The sequence below is a fragment of the Oncorhynchus gorbuscha genome, linkage group LG12 (genome assembly GCF_021184085.1).
Source record: "Oncorhynchus gorbuscha isolate QuinsamMale2020 ecotype Even-year linkage group LG12, OgorEven_v1.0, whole genome shotgun sequence".
Lineage (NCBI taxonomy): Eukaryota > Metazoa > Chordata > Actinopteri > Salmoniformes > Salmonidae > Oncorhynchus > Oncorhynchus gorbuscha.
Window position 1 is genome coordinate 56,518,944 of NC_060184.1, and position 15,000 is coordinate 56,533,943.

At 41.4% G+C, this 15,000-nt stretch overlaps 1 protein-coding gene across 1 annotated transcript in view; it reads left to right on the plus strand.

The window, feature by feature from the left end:
* The window catches only part of LOC123990396 (contactin-associated protein-like 2), a 32,885-nt gene that overhangs the window by 8,342 nt on the left and 9,543 nt on the right, over positions 1–15,000 (plus strand). The window contains exon 2 of the mRNA XM_046290952.1: positions 6,712–6,905. Coding sequence (XP_046146908.1) covers positions 6,712–6,905 — 194 coding nt within the window. The remainder of the gene's footprint in view (positions 1–6,711; positions 6,906–15,000) is intronic.

Here is a 15,000-nt window from a genome sequence, read left to right on the forward strand (position 1 = left end):
TGGATTGTAAGATATACAGAGCCTTGAGAAGGTATTCACACCCCTTCACTTTTTCCTAATTCTGGTGTTACAGCCTGGATTTAAAATTGATTAAAGCGAGATTTTTTTATTGTCATTGGCTTACACACAATACCCCATGTTTTTATTGTCATTGGCTTACACACAATACCCCATGTTTTTATTATCATTGGCTTACACACAATACCCCATGTTTTTATTATCATTGGCTTACACACAATACCCCATGTTTTTATTGTCATTGGCTTACACACAATACCCCATGTTTTTATTGTCATTGGCTTACACACAATACCCCATGTTTTTATTGTCACTGGCTTACACACAATACCCCATGTTTTTATTGTCACTGGCTTACACACAATACCCCATGTTTTTATTGTCATTGGCTTACACACAATACCCCATGTTTTTATTGTCATTGGCTTACACACAATACCCCATGTTTTTATTATCATTGGCTTACACACAATACCCCATGTTTTTATTGTCATTGGCTTACACACAATACCCCATGTTTTTATTATCATTGGCTTACACACAATACCCCATGTTTTTATTATCATTGGCTTACACACAATACCCCATGTTTTTATTATCATTGGCTTACACACAATACCCCATGTTTTTATTGTCATTGGCTTACACACAATACCCCATGTTTTTATTATCATTGGCTTACACACAATACCCCATGTTTTTATTGTCATTGGCTTACACACAATACCCCATGTTTTTATTGTCATTGGCTTACACACAATACCCCATGTTTTTATTATCATTGGCTTACACACAATACCCCATGTTTTTATTATCATTGGCTTACACACAATACCCCATGTTTTTATTGTCACTGGCTTACACACAATACCCCATGTTTTTATTGTCACTGGCTTACACACAATACCCCATGTTTTTATTGTCACTGGCTTACACACAATACCCCATGTTTTTATTGTCACTGGCTTACACACAATACCCCATGTTTTTATTATCATTGGCTTACACACAATACCCCATGTTTTTATTGTCACTGGCTTACACACAATACCCCATGTTTTTATTATCATTGGCTTACACACAATACCCCATGTTTTTATTATCATTGGCTTACACACAATACCCTATGTTTTTATTATCATTGGCTTACACACAATACCCCATGTTTTTATACGTTTTTACAAATGAATAAAAAAGGAATGTGTATTGTTGTATGTATTGTATTCGGCGCATCTGACAAATACAATTTGATTTGATTTGATTTGACTGTGAATACAGTTGACCTGTGTTCACCTGTATTTACAACATGTTGACCTGTGTTTACATCATGTTGAGCTGTGTTTACATCATGTTGACCTGTGTTCACCTGTATTTACATCATGTTGACCTGGGTTTACATCATGTTGAGCTGTGTTTACATCATGTTGACCTGTGTTTACCTGTTTACATCATGTTGAGCTGTGTTTACATCATGTTGACCTGTGTTCACCTGTATTTACATCATGTTGACCTGTGTTTACATCATGTTGAGCTGTGTTTACATCATGTTGACCTGTGTTCACCTGTATTTACATCATGTTGAGCTGTGTTTACTTGTTTACATCATGTTGAGCTGTGTTTACATCATGTTGACCTGTGTTTACTTGTTTACATCATGTTGAGCTGTGTTTACATCATGTTGACCTGTGTTTACTTGTTTACATCATGTTGAGCTGTGTTTACATCATGTTGACCTGTGTTTACTTGTTTACATCATGTTGAGCTGTGTTTACATAATGTTGACCGGTGTTTACCTGTTTACATCATGTTGACCTGTGTTTACCTGTTTACATCATGTTTAACTGTGTTTACATAATGTTGACCTGTGTTTACATCATGTTTACCTGTGTTTACTTGTTTACATCATGTTGACCTGTGTTTACTTGTTTACATCATGTTGACCTGTGTTTACTTGTTTACATCATGTTGACCTGTGTTTACTTGTTTACATCATGTTGAGCTGTGTTTACATCATGTTGACCTGTGTTTACTTGTTTACATCATGTTGAGCTGTGTTTACATCATGTTGACCTGTGTTTACTTGTTTACATCATGTTGAGCTGTGTTTACATAATGTTGACCTGTGTTTACCTGTTTACATCATGTTTAACTGTGTTTACATAATGTTGACCTGTGTTTACATCATGTTTACCTGTATTTACTTGTGGTTAGTTATGTTGACCTATTTACATCATGTTGACCTGTGTTTATCATGTTGACCTATGCTTACCTATTTACATCATGTTGACCTGTGTTTATCATGTTGACCTATGCTTACCTATTTACATCATGTTGACTTGTGTTTACCTGTTTACATCATGTTTGCCTGTGTTTACCAGTTTAACATCATGTTGACCTGTTTTTACATCATGTTGACCTGTGTTTACTTGTTTACATCATATTGACCTGTGTTTACATCATATTGACCTGTGTTTACATCAAGTTGACCTGTGTTTACATCATATTGACCTGTGTTTACATCAAGTTGACCTGTGTTTACATCATATTGACCTGTGTTTACATCATATTGACCTGTGTTTACATCAAGTTGACCTATGTTTACATCATATTGACCTGTGTTTACATCATATTGACCTGTGTTTAACGTCATGTTAAAAAAACAATTAGTTTTTCAACAACTCCAAAAATGTCTTGTTAACAAACTATAGTTTTAGCAAGTCGGTTAGGACATCTACTTTGTGGTTGACACAAGTCATTTTTCCAACAATTGTTAGTCTGGTTCATCCTTGGGAGCAATTTCCAAACACCTGAAGGTACCACGTTCATCTGTACAAACAATAGTACGCAAGTATAAACACCATGGGACCACGCAGCCGTCATACCGCTTAGGAAGAGATGTCTCCTAGAGATGAACGTACTTTGGTGCGAAAAATGCAAATCAATCCCAGAACAACAGCAAAGGCCCTTGTGAAGATGCTGGAGGAAACAGGTACAAAAGTATCTATATCCACAGTAAAACGAGTCCTATATCGACAAAACCTGAAAGGCCACTCAGCAAGGAAGAAGCCCCTGTTCCAAAACCGCCATAAAAAAAGCCAGACTACGGTTTACAACTGCACATGGGGACAAAGATCGTACTCTGTTCTGATGAAACAAAAATATAACTGTTTGGCCATAATGAGAATCGCTATGTTTGGAGGAAAAAGGGGGAGGCTTGCAAGCCGAAGAACCTCATCCCAACCGTGAAGCATGGGAGTGGCAGCATCATGTTGTGGGGGTGCTTTGCTGAAGGAGGGACTGGTGCATTTCACAAAAAAAGATGGCATCATGAAATGGCATCATCTCAAGACATCAGTCACGAAATTAAAGCTTGGTCGCAAATGGGTCTTCCAAATGGACAATGATCCCAAGCATACTTCCAAAGTTGTGGCAAAATGGCTTAAGGACAACAAAGTCAAGGTATTGGAGTGGCACCATCTCTGTCAGGAGGAATGGGTCAAAATTCACCCAACTTATTGTGGGAAGCTTGTGGAAGGCTACCCAAAACATTTGACCCAAGTTAAACCATTTAAATGTAATGCTACCAAATACTAATTGAGTGTATGTAAACTTCTGACCCACTGGGAATGTGATGAAAGAAATAAAAGCTTAAATAAATCATTCTCTCTACTATTTTTCTGACATTTCACATTCTTAAAATAAAGTGGTGATCCTAACAGACCTAAAACAGTGAATTATTACTAGGATTAAATGTCAGGAATTGAGAAAAACTGTGTATTTGTGAAAACTGTGTATGTGTAAAATGTAAGGTGTATGTAAACTTTCGACTTTACCTGTTTACATCATGTTGACCTGCGTTTACCTGTTTACATCATGTTGACCTGCATTTACCTGTTTACATCATGTGGGCCTGCGTTTACCTGTTTACATCATGTTGACCTGCATTTACCTGTTTACATCATGTGGGCCTGCGTTTACCTGTTTACATCATGTTGACCTGCGTTTACCTGTTTACATCATGTTGACCTGCGTTTACCTGTTTACATCATGTTGACCTGCGTTTACCTGTTTACATCATGTTGACCTGCGTTTACCTGTTTCCTTAATGTTGACCTGTGTTTTTTTACATTTTACATTTTTATTTCACCTTTATTTAACCAGGTAGGCTAGTTGAGAACAAGTTCTCATTTACAACTGCGACCTGGCCAAGATAAAGCAAAGCAGTGTGACACAAACAACACAGAGTTACACATGGAATAAACAAACATGCAGTCAATAACACAATAGGAAAAAAGTCTATATACAGTGTATAGAAATGAGGTACATTATGTTTACATCATGTTGACGTGTTTACCTGTGTTTACATCATGTTGACCTGTATTTACATCATGTTGACGTGTGTTTACATCATGTTGACCTGTATTTACATCATGTTGACCTGTATTTACATCATGTCTGTATTTACATCATGTTTACCTGTGTTTACATCATGTTGACCTGTGTTTACATCATGTTGACCTGTATTTACATCATGTTGACCTGTATTTACATCATGTTTGTATTTACATCATGTTCACCTGTATTTACATAATGTTTACCTGTGTTTACATCATGTTGACCTGTATTTACATCATGTTGACTTGTGTTTACATCATGTTGACCTGTATTTACATGATGTTGACCTGTATTTACATCATGTTGACTTGTGTTTACATCATGTTGACCTGTATTTACATGATGTTGACCTGTATTTACATCATGTTGACTTGTGTTTACATCATGTTGACCTGTATTTACATGATGTTGACCTGTATTTACATCATGTTGACCTGTATTTACATCATGTTGACCTGTATTTACATCATGTCTGTATTTACATCATGTTGACCTGTATTTACATCATGTTGACCTGTATTTACATCATGTTGACCTGTGTTTACATAATGTTGACCTGTATTTACATCATGTTGACCTGTATTTACATCATGTTGACCTGTATTTACATCATGTTGACCTGTATTTACATCATGTCTGTATTTACATCATGTTGACCTGTATTTACATCATGTTGACCTGTATTTACATCATGTTGACCTGTGTTTACATAATGTTGACCTGTATTTACATCATGTTGACCTGTATTTACATCATGTTGACCTGTATTTACATCATGTTGACCTGTGTTTACATAATGTTGACCTGTATTTACATCATGTTGACCTGTATTTACATCATGTTGACCTGTATTTACATCATGTTGACCTGTATTTACATCATGTTGACTTGTGTTTACATCATGTTGACCTGTATTTACATGATGTTGACCTGTATTTACATCATGTTGACCTGTATTTACATCATGTCTGTATCTACATCATGTTGACCTGTGTTTACATCATGTTGACCTGTATCTACATCATGTTGACCTGTATTTACATCATGTTGACCTGTGTTTACATCATGTCTGTATCTACATCATGTTGACCTGTGTTTACATCATGTTGACCTGTATCTACATCATGTTGACCTGTATTTACATCATGTCTGTATCTACATCATGTTGACCTGTGTTTACATCATGTTGACCTGTATCTACATCATGTTGACCTGTATTTACATCATGTTGACCTGTGTTTACATCATGTTGACCTGTATTTACATGATGTTGACCTGTATTTACATCATGTTGATCTGTGTTTACATCATGTTGATCTGTGTTTACATCATGTTGACCTGTATCTACATCATGTTGACCTGTGTTTACATCATGTTGATCTGTGTTTACATCATGTTGACCTGTATTTACATCATGTCTGTATTTACATCATGTTGACCTGTATTTACATCATGTTGACCTGTATTTACATCATGTTGACCTGTATTTACATCATGTTGACCTGTATTTACATCATGTTGACCTGTGTTTACATCATGTCTGTATTTACATCATGTTGACCTGTATTTACATCATGTTGATCTGTATTTACATCATGTCTGTATTTACATCATGTTGACCTGTGTTTACATCATGTTGACCTGTGTTTACATCATGTTGACCTGTATTTACATCATGTTGACCTGTATTTACATCATGTTGACCTGTGTTTACATCATGTCTGTATTTTCATCATGTTGACCTGTATTTACATCATGTTGACCTGTATTTACATCATGTCTGTATTTACATCATGTTGACCTGTATTTACATCATGTTGACCTGTATTTACATCATGTTGACCTGTGTTTACATCATGTCTGTATTTACATCATGTTGACCTGTATTTACATCATTTTGACCTGTATTTACATCATGTTGACCTGTGTTTACATCATGTTGACCTGTATTTACATGATGTTGACCTGTATTTACATGATGTTGACCTGTATTTACATCATGTTGACCTGTGTTTACATCATGTTGACCTGTATTTACATCATGTTGACCTGTATTTACATCATGTTGACCTGTATTTACATCATGTTGACCTGTGTTTACATCATGTTGACCTGTATTTACATCATGTTGACCTGTATTTACATCATGTTGACCTGTATTTACATCATGTTGACCTGTATTTACATCATGTTGACCTGTGTTTACATCATGTTGACCTGTATTTACATCATGTTGACCTGTATTTACATCATGTTGACCTGTATTTACATTATGTTGACCTGTGTCCCTGACTCCAGGTGCGGGGGGCTGGTCTCCCCAGGACAGCGACAGCTACCCGTGGCTCCAAGTGGACCTGGGCAACCGGAGACAGGTGGTTGCCGTGGCAACACAGGGCAGGTACAGCAGCTCTGATTGGACGACGAGGTACAGGCTGCTCTACAGCGACACGGGCAGGAACTGGAAGCCTTATCACCAGGACGGGAACATATGGGTAGGTAACACAAAACCAGTGTGTGTGTGTGTGTGTGTGTGTGTGTGTGTGTGTGTGTGTGTGTGTGTGTGTGTGTGTGTGTGTGTGTGTGTGTGTGTGTGTGTGTGTGTGTGTGTGTGTGTGTGTGTGTGTGTGTGTGTGTGTGTGTGTGCGTGCGTGCGTGCGCGTGTTTTCCTACGGGAATCAGCCAAATGACCTGATCATGGTTGTGTTGTGTGGAACCCCAGTGATAAATGTGTAGTTGTTCCAACTGGAGGGAACATTAAGCTGTTGTTTTTGTGTGCTGCGTCATAATCGTTTGGGACTCATTATTAATTCAACAGTGTTATGTTTGACCATTAAACCTGATCTATAGCTTTTAATGTTTCTGCAAATAAAAATGATTACACCATCTATCTTACATCGTTCGTGTAATTTTGCCCACCTGGCTGTTTTTAAGGGGTTGACATCTATATTGGTTTTTAATTTATCTCTGGTGTAAGTGTAAATATTACAGGCTAAACTAACATTCATCTGATCATTTTCTCTAACCTTTCACACACACACACGCAGCCACACACACACACAACACACACACCACACTCAGTACAATACACCTACGTGAAAGACCTGGCAGAAAGGATGTGATTGTCTTGGATGGAGTTTCTGTTTTCTACTGTACCTCGCCAGGGCGACAAAGTAAACCGCTATGTAAAAATAAAGTATTCTCAAGGCAGGCTGCTGTATCCGTGGTAGATAAGTCCTGTTTTCATTTCTGCACAATAGGATAAAGCTTAGAGGAATATACTGGTTAAAGCTCCCGTCTGGCTGAAGAAGGGAAGAGACAAAGAGCTTTACCCTGGAATTATATGCTGAGAAAATCGGGATGGGGGTAAAGAGGAAGTATGAGAGAGAGAGAGGGGAGAGAGAGAGAGAGAGAGAGAGAGAGAGAGAGAGAGAGAGAGAATCCAAAGTCAAATGTCTGCTGATGATCTGGTGCTTCTGTCACCAACCAAGGAGGGCCTACAGCAGCACCTAGATCTTATGCACAGATTCTGTCAGATCTGGGCCCTGACAGTAAATCTCAGTAAGACCAAAATAATGGTGTTCCAAAAAAGGTCCAGTCACCAGGACCACAAATACAAATTCCATCTCGACACTGTTGCCTTAGAGCACACAAAAAACTATACATACCTTGGCCTAAACATCAGCGCCACAGGTAACTTCCACAAAGCTGTGAACGATCTGAGAGACAAGGCAAGAAGGGCATTCTATGCCATCAAAAGGAACATACATTTCAACATACCAATTAGGATTTGGCTAAAAATACTTGAATCAGTTATAGAGCCCATTGCCCTTTATGGTTGAGAGGTCTGGGGTCCACTCACCAACCAAGACTTCACAAAATGGGACAAACACCAAATTGAGACTCTGCACGCAGAATTCTGCAAAAATATCCTCCGTGTACAACGTATAACACCACATAATGCAGAGCAGAATTAGGCCGATACCCACTAATGATCCACATCCAGAAAAGAGCCTTGACACTTTGGAAAGAATTAACAAAAAACAGAGCAAACTAGAATGCTATGTGGCCCTACACAGAGACTACACAGCGGCAGAATACCTGACCACTGTGACTGACCCAAAATTAAGACTCAGTGAGCATAGCCTTGCCATTGAGAAAGGCAGACATGGCTCTCAAGAGAAGACAGGCTATGTGCTCACTGCCCACAAAAAAATGAGGTGGAAACTGAGCTGCACTTCCTAACCTCCTGCCCAATGTATGACCATATCAGAGAGACATATTTCCCTCAGATTACACAGATCCACAAAGAATTCGAAAACAAATCCAATTTTGAAAAACTCCCATATCTACTGGGTGAAATTCCACAGTTTGCCATCACAGCAGCAAGATTTGTGACCTGTTGCCACGAGAAAAGGGCAACCAGTGAAGAACACACACCATTGTAAATACAACCCATATTTATGCTTGTTTATTTTATCTTGTGTCCTTTACCATTTGTACATTGTTAAGGCATTGTATATATATAATATGACATTTGTAATGTCTTTATTGTTTTGAAACTTCTGTATGTGTAATGTTTACTGTTAATTTTTATTGTTTATTTCATTTTATATATTCCCTTTATATATAATCTACCTCACTTGCTTTGGCAATGTTAACACATGTTTCCCATGCCAATAAAGCCCTTGAATTGAATTGAGAGAGAGAGAGAGAGTTTGGTGTAGGAGATGGACAGAGAGAGAGAGAGAGAGAGAGAGAGAGAGAGAGAGAGAGAGAGAGAGAGAGAGAGAGAGATTGGGGTAGGAGATGGAGAGAGAGAGAGAGAGATGGAGAGAGAGAGAGAGAGAGAGAGAGAGAGAGAGAGAGAGAGAGAGAGAGAGGTGTAGAGAGAGGAGATGGACAGAGAGAGAGAGAGAGAGAGAGAGAGAGAGAGAGAGAGAGAGAGAGAGAGAGAGAGAGAGAGAGAGAGAGAGAGAGGTGTGTAGGAGATGGACGGAGAGAGAGAGAGAGAGAGAGAGAGAGAGAGAGAGAGAGAGAGAGAGGAGAGCTTGGTGTAGAGATGGACGAGAGAGAGAGAGAGAGAGAGAGAGAGAGAGAGAGAGAGCTTGGTGTAGGAGATGGACAGAGAGAGAGAGAGAGAGAGAGAGAGAGAGAGAGAGAGAGAGAGAGAGAGAGAGAGAGAGAGAGCTTGGTGTAGGAGATGGACGGAGAGAGAGAGAGAGCTTGGTGTAGGAGATGGACGGAGAGAGAGAGAGAGAGAGAGAGAGAGAGGAGAGAGGGAGAGAGAGAGAGAGAGAGAGAGAGAGAGAGAGAGAGAGAGAGAGCTTGGTGTAGGAGATGGATGGAGAGAGAGAGAGAGAGAGAGAGAGAGAGAGAGAGTTTGAGTTTTAAATACTCTTTATTGGGTCTGGGGGCCCACCACACAATAAATACTCATACAAAACCACAGTTACACATCAATTAAAAACACAACTCCAATTCCTCCTCCACAGTAACTAAACACAACAGCCTCTGAATACCCCATATACTCAAAAACAGATCGATATTGTTGACAAGTTTATAATATGCAAACTCAACCCTTAGTCTCGCTGCCAACATGCCCTCCAGCATTCCCACCACATCCACAGACCCCTGTCCCCGAATGCTGTTCTTTCTGGTCTTCCATATCACTAATTTTGCTGCCCCTAACACAAAATTAAGCAACACAACTACACCCTTTTGACTGAACCTGTACTTTGGCCCAAATATATACAGTTGGGAAGAGAAAACCTCTCCCAACGTTGAGAACCAATCAGTGATCAGTTGAATCATCCCAACCAACCTGGGACACAGTAAAAACAGATGTGCCAGAGATTCAGACTCAGCACAGAATGGACACCCCTCCCCAACAGTAGGGTCCAGGTGTACCAGATGCATGTTAGTGGCTATAGCTCCATGTATTATCCTCCATTGGAGGTCAGCTGTCCTCTTATCAATAGGTAGTTTATATAATGATCGCCAACAGCCTTTTGGAGAGGCACCTGGACCAAGCACATCCGCCCACCTCGTTGATTTGACCCCTTCCAGGGAAGAGGCATGGGACACCTTGACACATGTTCTGTACATGGCCTTCTTTCCCACCTCCTTGAACTCCCCCAGCTCCGGGGTATCGAAGGAAAGCAGCATCCCCACATCCTCTTCAAATGCCCCTATCGCAGCACTAACAATCAGTGCAGGGAAAACATAATCCAGACCCTCCTTCCACCGATCAGAATTGGAAGTGTCAGTCACATACTTCAGATGAAGCACTGGCAACGAGTCGCAGACCTCATCGACGACCTTCTTCAGTAGGCGAGATGATCGGATCCCCGCTCTTTCTCCCAGCTCCTCCAACGATCTGCTCCTGCTCCGCATCAGATGACCCAGCTTGGTGCACCCCACGCCTAACAGGCATGAACGCAGGCTGGCTGAACCCAGAACACGGGACTGGATGGCAGTGTTATGAAAAAGAGGCTCTTCAAAAGCCACATCCCTGGTGGCGTGCCGGCCTTACGGGACTTAACAAAGACTCTCCAAGCCTGCATAACAGACTCATAAAATGGAGTCAGGCCAGTCAAATCACCCCCCTCCAGCTTTAAGAGGAAAAGATGCTTGTCTAAGCCCAAACAGCCCGCTCTCCTCATCAATGTGTAGGCTGTTTCAGCCCAGCTCGAACAGTCTCTGTACAACAATCTCTGGGCTGCTTGGAGCCGGAAAGCCGTGATCCTAGAGGAAATGTCCACCAGGCCTTGCCCACCCTCGTGCAGTGGCAGGTACAGGGCTGCAGCTTTGATCCAGTGTTGTCCAGACCAGAAGAAATTGACAAGGGTCCTCTGAAGCTCTTGTATCAGACCCTTTGGTGGCTGTAAAATCATTAGTCTGTGCCACAGGGTAGAGGCAGCAAGATTATTAGCTACCAGGACCCTTCCCCTATAAGACAGCTGGGGTAGCAACCATTTCCATCTTGACAGTCTGGCACACACTTTCTCCAATACACCCTCCCAGTTCTTTTTCTGAAAGACATCAGAGCCTAGAAAAACCCCAAAATCTTCATCCCATCTCTGCCCCACTGAAGCCCCCCTGGTAACCTTGGAGTGGACCCCGTTTGAAGCCGACCTGCCCACAGCGCTTCACTCTTTCCCCAATTGACTCTAGCTGAGGAGGCCCCCTCATACACCTTTAAAGTGTTTGAGAGAACCTTAACATCCTCAGCCCCTGTAATAAAAACTATCACGTCATCTGCATACGCAGACAGTGCTATCGTGGGACCCTTCATTACACCTGGCACAGAGAAACCAGTAAGCTTCGCTCTTAAAAAACAAAGCATTGGTTCAATCGCCAGACTATATAACTGCCCTGAAATTGGGCATCCCTGCCTGATGCCCCTTTGGACAGGGATGGGGCAACTTAAACCACCACCCACCTTCACCATACACGAGGCTCCAGCATACAGTAAATTCACCCAAGACAGAAAAACATCCCCAAACCCAAAGGCTTTCATTGTTTTAAACAGGTACTGATGGTCCACACGATCAAAAGCCTTCTCCTGATCTAACGAAAGTAAACCCACATTTACATCAGACAGTTTACAAATATCTAAAACATCTCTTATTATAAACAAATTGTCAACAATAGAGCGATCAGGTACACAGTAGGACTGGTCCTTGTGGATCAACAGTCCCAGATACTCTTTCAACCTGTTTGAGAGACATTTAGAAACAATTTTGTATTCTGCACACAGCAAAGCAACAGGTCTCCAATTTTTTATGAGAGCCAAATCCCCTTTTTTGGCAACAATGAAAGCACCGCACGTTGACAGGATACAGGAAGAGAACCCTCATGAAAAGATTCACACAGCACTCCATAAAAATCCTCCCCAATAGACCCCCAAAAGTGCTTATAGAACTCAGATGGTAAACCATCGATACCAGGGCTCGGCCTGATGAGAGCTGCATAACTGCTGTGGACAGCTCCTGCAGTGTAATATCAGCATCCAATGCGACTCTCTGCTCAGGTCCCAATTGAGGAAGACCATTTAACAACTGTTCAGTACACAGAGAGTCACAATCCTCCGCCTTATAGAGGGCCGAGTAAAAATCCACGGCATGTTGACGCATTTCAATATCATCCGTAGTCACTTTCCCATCAGGGAGACGAAGGCAGACCATCTGTTTACGTTGAAACGTCGACTGTCCTAGGTTAAAAAAAAGCACTAGGAGCATCCATATCCTTGAGGGAAGCGAAACGAGACCTAATCAAGGCACCCTTCACTCTTTCATGCAGAAACGACCTTAGTTCATGTCTCTTGTCCTGTAAGTTCATGACTAGTCCAGGGTCGTTCTGAGTGAGCAGCTTCAATTCAATAGAGTTGATGTCCTGTTCAAGGGCCTTGATAGTCTCTTTAACTACAATTTGAGACAGAGCCGTATACTGTTGACAAAATACTCGTATTTGGGCCTTCCCAACCTCCCACCATTGTCTCAAGGACTCAAAATTCCCCTTTATAACCCTCCATTTTTCCCAAAACAACACAAACCTGTCGCAAAACATGACATCATGTAACAATTTAACATTAAAATACCAGTAAGGTGATGACCTTCGTGGACAGGACAAATGAATATCAACAGAAACAATATGATGATCAGAGAAACCCACAGGAGTAATGACACACTTTCCCACCCTACTACAGTATTGCTCAGATACATACAACCTGTCTAACCTTGCTGCACTGACACAACCTTCATTAATTTTTAGCCATGTGTACTGCCTAACTTTGGCATTCCTTACTCTCCACACATCAGAAAGTTCAAACTCATTTAATAGGCCAGACAGGCAAGTGGCTGACCGCAGGTGAGGTTCTTCAGCGGTGCGATCAACAGTAAAATCCACTGTACAATTCCAGTCACCCCCTAAAACCATACACCCCTCTTGATCACACTGTCTTAAGGTTTCCTTTATTTGATCAAAAACAGCAATACGTTCTGTACCCTCATTAGGAGCATAAACATTCAACAAAACAAACAAAAAGCCCATAACATCCACCTTGACCAATAAAACCCGACCCTTGACAATCTCTGTTGTAGATACCACAGTCACCCCTAAGCCTGAGGAAAACAAGATGGCCACCCCAGTACTGAAATTAGTACCATGACTGAGTACATGCTGCCCCTCCCACCACATACCCCAGTCAACCTCATTTTCCTCATCACTATGTGTCTCCTGTAGAAAAACTACATTAAGCCTTTTCTGTTTTATTACTTCTAATACCCAAGCCCTCTTATTCCTGTCCCTTCCCCCATTCATATTAAGAGAACCTACCCTTAGTACTTCCATATAGAAAAAAGAAGAGAAAAGCAGAAGAGCCCACAGAGAAACCAAAGAGAAAAAGACACCCTATGAAGCATGATCATCATCATTATTCTTTTTCTTCTCTTAACCTGAGCACGTTTCCCACCACCTTTTGCTGCTGCAACAGCAGTAATAAATTTCCTCAAGCGAAACCGCTTCTTCTCACTCAGCTGGTCTAACCCCACCGTCTTTTGCAACATCACAGCAGACCTCACAAACTTATCAACATCAAAATAATCTGCCAATTTGACAGATTTCCCAAAAGTCTGATCCAGAAACTCATTTACCTCCTCTAGATCATAAACTGAGTCCTCACCATCAGCTGTCATTTCCAAAGCGACATCCATATCCTTCTCTTGATCCTCCTCAGCTGAGACCACAGACAACTGACTCCCCTCTACCACATCCCTTTCAACACTCCCCACTTGCACCTCATCACTCGTACCAAGCATCTCCTCCACTACCTGGGAGACTAGCCCCACCTGAACATCACTACTCATAGTGGGCATCTCCTCCATTAACTGGGAGCCTAGCCCCACCTGAACATCACTACTCATAGTGGGCATCTCCTCCATTAACTGGGAGCCTAGCTCCACATGAACCCCAGCACTCATAGTGGGAATCTCCTCCACTACCTGGGAACTTAGCTCCACATGAAAACCCTCTTGTACCTCATTACTCATAATGGACAACTCCTCCACTACCTGGGAGCCTAGCTCAACATGAACCCCAGCACTCGTAGTGGGCATCTCCTCCACTCCCTGGGAGCCTAGCTCCACATGAACCCCCTCCTTTACCCCAGCACTCATACTGGGCACCTGCTCACCAGTCTGAGGAACTGGCTCTTCAGATACATCCTTACCTTCTACAACAATATTTTTCTGCAGCATAACATTACCTTCTAATACAGGTTGCAACCCCGTGCCCTCAACAAGGATAACTTGTTCCTCAGCAACAGGTGCTTGTGGCTGCTCTACCGCTGTCAGCTCACCTCTCCCTACATCAGCGGGCCCAGGCATTACGATAACCACCTGTGCCTCTCCCTCTGCCTTCTCCCTTTTCGGGCAAGCATGTCGCTTATGACCAAACTCTCCACACTCAAAACACCGTTGATTACCCGTACTAGCATAAACCATATACAATCTATTGTCATACTTGATTTTAAACGATAACTCTAAAGTCTGCTCCGGTGAGTCCAAAAACATAAACACCTGTCGCCGA